The 10507-nt window shown below is 51.3% G+C and overlaps 1 protein-coding gene across 4 annotated transcripts in view; it reads right to left on the minus strand.

Annotated features, from left to right (window-relative positions):
* Window positions 1-10443, minus strand: part of Ccdc155 (coiled-coil domain containing 155) — a 22476-nt gene extending 12033 nt beyond the window's left edge. Inside the window, exons 1-5 of one of the 4 annotated variants that reach the window (XM_031386559.1) lie at window positions 10206-10443; window positions 5669-5809; window positions 2061-2165; window positions 1524-1710; window positions 1078-1142 (exon numbers count right to left, since the gene is read on the minus strand). In XM_031386559.1, the coding sequence (XP_031242419.1) occupies window positions 1078-1142; window positions 1524-1710; window positions 2061-2165; window positions 5669-5809; window positions 10206-10275 (568 nt within the window). In that variant the 5' untranslated portion in view covers window positions 10276-10443. Of the gene's footprint in view, window positions 1-1077; window positions 1143-1523; window positions 1711-2060; window positions 2166-5668; window positions 5810-10002; window positions 10166-10205 lie in introns of those variants that run through there. The other 3 variants (XM_031386560.1, XM_031386558.1, XM_031386562.1) reach the window with 3 other exon arrangements.
* Between the last annotated feature and the right edge of the window lie 64 nt (window positions 10444-10507).

The raw sequence follows: 10507 nt of genomic DNA on the forward strand, positions 1-10507 counted from the left end.
TAGCCCTGGCTGTCCTGGAACTCTCTCTGTAGACCAGGCTGGACTCGAACTCAGAAATCTGACTGCCTCTGCCTCCCCAAGTGCTGGGATTAAAGGCGTGCGCCACCACCACCCAGCCCATTTCTTAATGTGTAGCTCTGGGGTTCCCTGAGCTGAATTACTCTTATTATACAGGCTGCTTGCACTTCCTGACCCCCAAGACTGAAGAACCCTCAAGTCTTTAATCCCAGTGAGTTCAAGGCTAGCCTAGTTTACATAGTGAGTTCCAGGACAGCCAGGGCTATATAGAGAGACACTGTCTAAAAAAAAAAACATTAACAAGGGCTGATGAGATGGCTCAGCAGGTAAGAAAGAGCACTGACTGCTCTTCCAGAGGTCCTGAGTTCAAATCCCAGCAACCACATGATGGCTCACAACCATCCATAAGGAGATCTGACACCCTCTTCTGGAGTGTCTCAAGACAGCTACAGTATACTTACATATAATAAATAAATAAATATTAAAAACAAAACAAAACAAATACAAACAAACAAACAAAAACCCTCCGAAGCCAAACCAACAAACAAAAAGGAGAACGTCAAGAGAGCTACAGTCTGGGTTCTGTAAAGCCACTTTTTAGCCATCCACCTCTGAGGTGTGAGTTCCTGGGCACCCAGTACCTCAGTATAGGGCTGGGATCCAGCTGGGGTAGATGTCTGTTCTCAAGGAAAGGGAAGCAGGTGTAAGGGGTTTGTGTGGTGGGATAGGAGGGGGAGCCTGGCAGGCCAAGACTGCCCTGTGCCAAGTGAAGATTTCCTAGTGTGGGTGCCCGCCTGAAGGCCCTCAGCTAGATATCATGGAGGCTGCAGTCTCCTCAGGCTCTACACTAGGGCTGGAGCTGGGAGGAAGGGATGGAAAACCTGACCCCAAAGTCCAGGATAAGGGGACTGTCCCAAAGGCACCAGAAAGCCACCACAGTTGCAGGCTGACAAAGGCCCCAGATCTCTTTAGCCCTTGCTGTGTGGAGCGAGGAGATGAGAAGTCCCTGCTAACCCCCGCTGACCCCTGCCACCCAGAGCCTTCTATAAATAGTCTCACCAGATGGCAGGTGTGGAGAAGCCAGGGCTCCCCCGAAGGCGGTCTCCTCTGCCTGCTCTAATCCCCTGTATCAAAGGCAAAAAGGCTCAGGTCCCCTGCAGCCACCACAGCCATGACCTGTGCCTACAGGGCTGTGGGGGTGATGGAGGAGGGGAGGGCTGTGGGTAAGAGTGAGAGAATGACAGGAGAGAGGCTCTCTGGGTAAGAGTGAGGCCGAATGACAGGGCCTGGGCTGTGAAGGGCAGCCCTTCCTATGGTCAGCCCTGCTACTTCTACTTGGACCCCTGTACCATCATCATCCAAGGCATCTGGTCCTCAGTCCCCTTTAAACCTCCTCGTCTTTTCACATGCCTCTCCTTAGTCCCAAGCCAACCATACGGGGTTCCTGGGCCTAACTAGTATTGACTGCAGAGCAGACTTCCTAGGTGGATGGTGTAGGGACTCACCCCTGCAGCTGACAGGCAGCAATCCAGTCCCGCATGACCACTAGAAAGGTGTCCAGTTCCACAGTGGCTCCAGCACCCTCCCCATAAGGGTCCAAGCTTCGGGCCAGTGTTTGGAGGCGCACATCCTGAGGTCCCTGTCCTGTCACAGCCTCCAGGTAGGCCAGGAGGTGGGCCACAGTCACAGTGCCTGGGACAGAGCATGGTGAGGAGGACTGGACTGGGCAATGGCCAGTGGGACAGGCCACAGCTTAAGAACAGTGTCTGTCATCAGTGGGTTGATGACATGCCTGCCCTAAAGCAGGCAGAGCCATTTGGGGCAAGTCCCTCCCATGAGTCAAGTTTTCCAGGCCATCTCAGAGTGTACCAAAGAGGATGAGCCAGGATAGCAGCCACTGCTGTAACCAGGCCAGAGGCTAACTACATACCAGGGGCCCAAGCCCTCCCTACTCATCCCTTTATCCATGCCATTATCCTGTTCCTGAAGGACCCTTAAGGAGGGCCCAAGCCAAGCCCTCCCTGTGGATCCCCAGCCCCCACCTGTCTTGTGAGGGTCACAGGCTTCAAATGTGGAGTTAAGGATTTGTTCCTCTAGGCTGAGCAGTGGCCCTGAATTCGCTTCCTCAGGCTGCTCCCAGAGGTACACTGTAGAGAAAAGAGGATCCACCCTGAATGAGGAGACACCAGGAACTTGCTCCTAATGCCTGGGCTCTGCTGAGTTTGGGGACATTTTATTGAGAGCTCTGTGGTGGTGACTGATAAACGACTGCAGGAGGCTTCCAGTAAGGTGGCAACATGAGGGTCTTTGAGTCACTGCTTCTCAAGAGGGTCCCATCTCCCAGGCCAGGGAGTGCCCCCTGCTGTCTGCCCATTGCTTTGTAGCCAATGGACTCTGGAGCCATTAATGAGCTCTGAGATGACCCTCACACCTCCCTTTTCCAGTCTCCCAGGCTATGGGCAGGGGGGACCAGGCTTGAGGAAAGCAAGGAGGAGGCAGGACAAAGGTGGCCGAGGAGCCAGGAACAATCCAATAAGGCGTGGGCAGACTACATCGATCCCACCCGCTGCAGCCCTTCTTCCAGTCACCCCAGGGACCAAGTCTCTCCTCTCCACATCCTCAGTATGGCGTCATCAGAGCTGGAGGAGCTCAGGGCCAACACCAAGGTAAAGAGGAGGGATGAGGCTGTATAAGCAGGGGGTGGCAGGGAACTGGTTAGGAGCTGAGCCTCCTGCCAGACTCCCCTGAGTCAGCAGCTCCACAGCATGTCTGTGGCAAACCTCTTCTTTGGGAGGTCTGTTTCTGTGCCAGTAAAATCCCCCTCAAGAGAACTCTGAGGGTTGTTCCACCTGCATATGTAAAGATGTGAGTGCATGTGTGTATGGGGGTGTGTGTGAGTGTGTGTGTGCAGGAATGAGTGTATGATGTGTTCAGGTATGTGTAGTGTGTGTATATGCAATATGTGTATCCATGTGTGTCTCTGTATGTGCATATATGTGCTTATGCAAATGTGGAGTTTGTGTGTTCACATGTGTTCATGTGTGTGTGTGTGTGTGTTGGTAGGGCAGCTCTCACCTGGCTCAGACCCACTTCATGTGTCTGCCTATATTCCTGCCTTCCAGGGTCTGTTGGCCTGCAGCTACATTTACATTGCATGAATACAGCAGGCACTCAATAAACAGAGCTTCTCCACGCTGGAGGTGGCTTTCATACCTCTCATACCCTGGTCTGCTGAGATGAGTGCCCACTGCACATGGCTGCAAGGTGAGAGTCTGAGCTGGTACTAAAGTGAGACACCTGTCCTGTCCCCCCACCCCTTTCCAGCAAGCTCAGGACTCAATCTCTGAGCCTCAGCAGTATCCTCTGAGACAGCTCCCTCTCTCGTGGGGAAGAAATGGATGGATGTGGGTGGACCTCTGTGCAGTTTGTAACTACAGGCACGTATGGAACATCAGAAACACAGCAGCTGGTATTCCTACAGACGAGGAGTCTGAGGCAGACAGGCAGCAGGAGCAGCACAGTCACCTTCCAGCACTGCGTCCCCTTTCTCACCCTGATACTCCCAGGATGCTGTACCTCAGTTTAACTTGGACCCTTTCTGGCTCCCCCGGGAGGGCACTAGGGCAGGTTAGTTAGGGGAGGTAAACTTCAGCTGATCTATTGCTCTCCACCCTCCCGTGTTATAGAGGAGGACTCTGTGCTGTGGCCCAGTTAGGCCACTGGTATATAATCCCTTCCCAAGGTCCTGAAGGAAGAGGAAGACACTGTTCCTTTCCTTTCCTTCCTTTCCTTTCTCTCTCTCTCTCTGTGCCCCCATTATTATTATTATTATTATTATTATTATTATTATTATTTTTGTAGTTTTTAAGACAGGGTTTCTCTGTGTAGCCCTGGCTGTTCTGGAACTCACTCTGTAGACCAGGCTGGCCTTAAATCTAGAGATCCACCTGCCTCTGCCTCTGCATGCTGGGATTAAAGGCGCACATGACCACTGCCCTGCTTTACGTTTCTTTCTGGACCGTTGTTCCTGTTTTTTCTTCCAACCTCTCTCACATGTCCATCCAGCCTCTGTCCTGTGCCCTTTAGTCCTTTTTCTCCCCTCACCCTCTACTCTATCTTAATCTTGTTACTCTGTTGTAAATGCCTTCTCCCTTCTTTGCCATCCCTGTCTTTCAGCCTTGGCTTTCCCCTGTGGGTGTGTTCTTCCTGGCCATGGTCATAGCTCCTGGTGGCCGCTCGCCCTCTGCTGGTGCAGGCAAGGTTTAGATGCCAGTCATCTCCCAAGCCAGCCAGCCAGCCTTATTAGCATGCTGGTGTCTCTGTCTTGCCTATAAAGCCCTCCTACTTGCAAAGGTTACCCAAGAGGTTGGGGTGCAGATCTCAGCCTTGAGCAAAGCTGCAGGCCCACCTGTGGACACCCAGGAGCTTGGAGGACAGGTGTTCCTGCCTGGATAGAGGCTGGAGCTTCCTACCCATCAGACTGGCCCTCCCTGTTAGTACATCCTCAGGAGATGGAGACAGAGAAACCAGGAGAATGGAGGAAGGAGAATGATGCTTGGGGAAAAAGAGTTGCTGAGGTAGGGCAGAGACAGATAGGCAGGGAAGAACACAGGAGTGAGGGACATAGAGATAGAAGCTGGCCCACAGGAGTCAGTGAGCCAGCACCTTCCTCAGCAAGCTGATGTGTGCTGGCTCCCACACCCACTTGTCTGCATCTGCCCACAGCAGAACAGGCACTGCTCTGGAGTAGCAGCACCAGTGTGTGGAGGCTGACTGTGTGTGCTTCTCCTGCACTTAAGCAGGCCAAGATGGAATGGAGCATTCTGTTAGTGTGAGGCACATTCTAGTTCTCCAGGATGCCTATAAACACAGGAATAACTCAGCATGTTTCCATGAGGCTTAATACAGAAAACAGAGTTTGTATATGAACAAAGTTAAATAAAATCAGTTAATATACCATTTACATCATCTACTTGACTTGGCCTCTAACTTTCTTTCTTTCTTTCTTTTTTTTTTTTTTTGGTTTTTCAAGACAGGATTTCTCTGTATAGCCCTGGCTGTCCTGGAATTCACCCTGTAGACCAGGCTGGCCTCGAACTCAGAATTCTTCCTGCCTCTGCCTCCCAAGTGCTGGGATTAAAGGCGTGCACCACCACCACCTGGCGGCCTCTAACTTTCTTATTGCCTCAGACCCTTCAGTTCCTACAGATGTGACCACTTTGCCAGATATATATCCCTCCCAACCCCCTTAAGATAGGGTTTCTCTGTGTAGCCCTAGAATCACACACACACACACACACACACACACACACACACACACACACACACACACACGCTCCGGGGAGAATCTTAGACAATAGGTGATAGACAGATACCAGTGTTGGGAAGGGAAGTGCAGCAGGAGGGAGGGGGGTGACAGGGCACCTGTTTTACCCAAAGTAAGAGGTGTGAAGTGTGGGTATTACAGTGTGTGGAGCCTTCTGTCCCCAATATCCCTCCAGAGAGGAGATGTGGCAGACATGTGACAGGCACACAGTGACACTTATCCCAGTATCCTTTGCTTCTGCCCACCCTGCCTGGCCACTCAAGCATCTCTCCTGCTTCCAGCCCTACCTCCTCCTCCCTTTTCCTCCTCCAGGTAGACACCTACTTTGTGCAGTAGGACCGTTAACCTGGCCCTCAGGCAGGTCCATGGGCCACTCCTGATGCTCCTCCACAGCTGCTGTCTTAGCTCTCAGCTTCCCTCCACTTCGAGGAGGGTTGGGAAAGGGACAGGATGTCCAGATAGCTCCTAGAAGGACAAGCAGAGTGAAGGCTTCCTCAGACTGGCCACACTCTCGTCTGACTAAACTGCTCCATCTCTGCTCCAGGCCCTCAGGGTTCTCAGAACCTGTTTGCCATCCTCATTCCAACTCCAACCTGTTTTTATGGCTTTGAGGTGTGGGATGGCAACCTGAGGACTGAAGAGCAGGCAGCAGCAAGATCAAAGGGAGAGGCAAGAGGGTGGGGCCAACTGCTGCCCCTAGGGCTCATGGCCACCTCTCTTCCCAGTAACCCATCAAGTCACCGTTCCAGTCCTAGAGATTCCACCTTGTACTCTTCTGGGTTTCTTCACAGTCTGACTTCAGGCCCACCAAGTTCTCTGTGGCCTATGTCCCAGTTTCTGGCCAGGTTCCGGTCCATTCCCACAGGCTGCAGATCTGATCTGTGTGGCTGTGGCTTCTTTGAGTCTAGCAACAGAGCCACAGTGTGGCCTGGGCCAGCAGCTTTCTCTCCCTAAATCATGCTATATCTTCTAGCAAATCTAATCTGCATGCTATTTTATAGAGTAGCCTGCTGCTCCTACTGCAGTATCTGCTTGGGACGCTTGCCTTCCTGACTCTTGTTCTCTAGAAACATTTCACTCTTCCTGGAGCTGACTACAGCCCAACAGGTCTGGAGGCAGACCATGGGATCCTGTGTGGACTGTGGGCCTTTGAGGGTTCTCCTTTACTTCCAGTCACTTTTATCACTGAGCCACCTTCAATCTTTCACTGGTAGATTCTAGGCAAGTGCTCTACTACCAAGCCCCAAGCCAGCCACTTACTAATGATGAATTCTGCACCTGCGTTCGACCGTTAAGCTACACACCAATTCTCTTAGTATTCGAAAACAAACCGCCCTAAGATGGCCAGACTTGCCTTGAGTTAGTGATCTCTTCGCCTTGGCAAGAAGGTGCATCACCATCACCAGGCCAGCTTCTTGCCTTTTTTAAAAATGTGTTTTGTGTGTGTGTCTGGTACCTTTGGAGGGCAGAAGAGGGCATTAGAGTCCCCCGGAACTGGAGGTTAGAGAAGGTTGTGAGCTGCCATGTGCCATCTGAGAATCAAAACTGGGCCATTTGCAAGAGTAGTAAGTGCTTCAGTGACTTCTTTTTCTTTTCTTTTCCAAACAGGGTCTCTCTGTGTAGCTCCGACTGGCCTGGAACTTGCCAGGAATACCAGTTAGGCCTTGAACTCAGAGATCCACCTAAGGCCTGTGCCATCAAACTGACAAACAGCAAGTTCTCTTAACCACCGATCCGATCCTTCTCCTTAGGTTCTTAGCCTCATTTTGTCGTTTTTTCCCCTCCACCAGCCATCTCTGTGTCCCTTACCCTCTATGGCGACAGAAACTCAGCATAGAAACTCATCATCTGCAGGCTTGCTGCCCCCTTTTATTTAAATATTTCTTTATTTACTTATATGAGTATGTATACCTGCATGACAGAAGGCATAAGATCCCATTACAGATGGTTATGAGCCACCATGTAGTTGCTGATAATTTCTTTCTTTCTTTCTTTCTTTCTTTCTTTCTTTCTTTCTTTTTTTTTGAGACAGGGTTTCTCTGTGTAGCCCTGGCTGTCCTGGAACTCACGATGTAGACCAGGCTGGCCTCAAACTCAGAAATCTGCCTGCCTCTGCCTCTGCTGAGATTAAGGGCGTGCACCACCACCACCTGGCAGTTGCTGATAATTTAACTCGGGACCTCTGGAAGAGCAGTCAGTGCTCTTAACCACTGGGCCATCTCTCCAGCCCCCCTCAAGGCCTATTCTTATCAGTGGGCTAGCCTCTCTCAGGCCTCTGTGGTCATAGGGACACCCTCCTCTGCACCCTGATAGTGTTGTCCTGCCTCTATTACAGCCTGGCCAGTGACTTTCAAGAGAAAAGGAGGCAGTATCAGTAATTCCTCTAGGTGCTAGGCAACAGTGGCCCTGATGCTGAGAGGGCACCTGGGGCCAAGGGGAGAGAGGCTTTGGGTTTCCTCCTGCTTGCCTCCCCTTTGGTTGGAACCCCTGCTCATCCCCTGCACAAGCTAAGAAACCTCCTTTGCTCTTCTTCTCTCAACACAAGGAGAAAACTCCGGGCTAACTTGTCCTTGCCCCTCCTCTCCATTTTCCAGCTACCCACCCATAAGTGCCTGCCCAGGGGCTCAGCTTTTGACCATGTAAGGACATAATCCCAGCTCCTAGTTGGCACGTTATCTCTCCTGGCCTAAGCTTTATAAGACTCCTTTGAGCCGGGCAGTGGTGCTGCACGCCTTTAATCCCAGCACTTGGGAGGCAGAGGCAGGCGGATTTCTGAGTTCGAGACCAGCCTGGTCTACAGAGTGAGTTCTAGGACAGCCAGGGCTACACAGAGAAACCCTGTCTCGAGAAAAAAAAAAAAAAGACTCCTTTGCTAAGCTTAGCCTGGATGTGTGACTTCACTGACCTCCACGTGTGAGATGGGCGGAGGTGGATGCCTCCTGATAAACCTGCCTTTATCTATTTTTAATCTGGTCTAATTCAGCCTATATCTGTGTCACCAAGGGGAGAGAAAAAGCCTATCACCCTTTCCTTAGGGAATGCAACCAAACACTCTGCTCTGCATGTATTCTAGCAGCTGCATGTTTTCTGGAGACATTATTTTTTGGCTTTTGGAGACGGGGACTTATATATTAGGTAGCTGTAGTTTTAGTGGGCCTTCTGAAGCTGTGTAAACCAGCTGGTCTTCAGCTCATGGTGATTTTCCTGCTGTCCATCCCAGAGGCTTTGAGAAGGCACCAGGGAAGGAAGAGGTTTTCTGAGACTCTTTTAAGAACACAGCGGGAGGAAAGGGACAAGGAGAAATCCAGACAAAACCTTGAGGAACACAGGGTATCAGGTTGCTGGTGAGTGTCTTGAGGGTTTTAAATGTGGAAGAAGTCTGGGGGGGATCCCTGGACTAGAATTCAAGGGCTGCATTTCTTGGGTGTCACTAGATTTCAGGGTCCCCATGGAACTTGTAGGGCAACTTAGTACAGCTTTCTAGAGTATCAGATAGGACTTTGAACACCAAATCTCCACCTAGATTTCAGAGGAAAAGTCTCTGACAGGTTCTTTGAGGGAGAATCTGATGGGATAGCTAGAAGATCCTAGTAGCTGGTGTGGTGGGCTACACCTGTGATACCAGCACTCAGGAGGCTGAGGCAGCAGGATCCGAGGTTTGGAATAGTGTCTGGGATATTTAATGAAGCCCTAGAGAGTCCCTGGAGAGGTAGCTTAGTTGTTAAGTTACTCTTCCAGATAGAGATGGGTTGGATTCCCACTATACACATGGCAGGTCCTAATCAACTGTAATTTTAGTTCAAAGGGATACAAAACCATCTTCTGGTCTCCACAGGCACACGTCTGGCACATACACACATGCTTGCAAAACATTCATAAAAATTAAAAAAAACCAAAAAAACCCCACCCAAACAAACAAAAGCCAGGCAGTGGTAGTGCACACCTTTAATCCCAGCACTTGGGAATTAGAAACACGCAGGCCAGCCTGGTCTACAGAGCTAGCTCCAGGACAGTCAAAGCTACAAAAAGAAACCCTGTCTCATTAAAAAAAAAAAAAAAAAAAACCCACCCGCGCTGCCCCCCAAAACAAAACAGCTTAAGTGTTAGGTTTCAAGAGTTCTGGAAGATTGTAGTTGGGCACATCTGGGAGGGCTAGGTCGTGGCCAGCCTGGGCAACATTTCGAGAGTCTGTCTTGGACAAAAATAGAAAACAAGCAACAGAAAGCAACCGGAAGTTTCAAGATTCTGACAGGATTTCCGAAGTTGTCACTAGGTTTTTCCAAAGGGAGCTGGTCAAGATGGAGCACGCCCTGAATCCCAGCACTCGGAGGCAGAAGCAGGCGGATCTCTGAGTTCGAGGGCAGCCTGGTCTACAGGGCTACACAGAGAAACCTTGCCTCAAAACTCTGGCAGTTTTTGTTTGTTTGTTTGTTTGTTTGTTTCGAGACAGGGTTTCTCTGTGTAGCCCTGGCTGTCCTGGAACTCACTCTGTAGACCAGGCTGGCCTCGAACTCAGAAATCCGCCTGCCTCTGCCTCCCAAGTGCTGGGATTAAAGGCGTACGCCACCACCGCCCGGCAACTCGGGCAGTTTTTAAAGGAGCTGGCAGGTGATGTTCCTGGGGAACCTGTCGTGGAAGTCGCCACAGGCAGGGCGTACCTGGAGTCGGGACTCTCGGGGCTCAGTCGAGGGCCACCATCGACGAATGGCGGTTGCGAACGGCAAGGTAGAGGCGTGCTCACTCACGCGCGCCTTTCCCGCCAAAAATGCAAATGAGCCGGCCTCCTTTAAGTCCCGCCCTTTCAGGTTGTGGTATTCCCGCAAGCGCACTCCGGGTTGATGGCGCCCGCGGCTCCTCTTACCGTGAACCTCGAGCTGGCGCATGCGTAGAACTTCTCGGGAGGCTCGCCTGGACCCGAGGACCGAGTGCATGCGTACTGGCGGGGCTAGCGGTGCTGACGCGAGATGATCGGCAGCTTTCTTCTGAAAATCCTTCCCTTCTGCTGGGCACAATAGGGCCGAGCAGGAGAAAGTTCAACCGAAGGACTCCCTCTTCACCCTTCTCTTCTTGTCAGTCTTTGAACCAAGTTCTTTCTTCTTCTGGGACTGGCTCGCTCGCCCCCGTCACAATGAAGCACGGTCTGGTCCAGCCTCGCTTCCGCTC

Source organism: Mastomys coucha, unplaced genomic scaffold (genome assembly GCF_008632895.1).
Source record: "Mastomys coucha isolate ucsf_1 unplaced genomic scaffold, UCSF_Mcou_1 pScaffold21, whole genome shotgun sequence".
Taxonomy (NCBI): domain Eukaryota; kingdom Metazoa; phylum Chordata; class Mammalia; order Rodentia; family Muridae; genus Mastomys; species Mastomys coucha.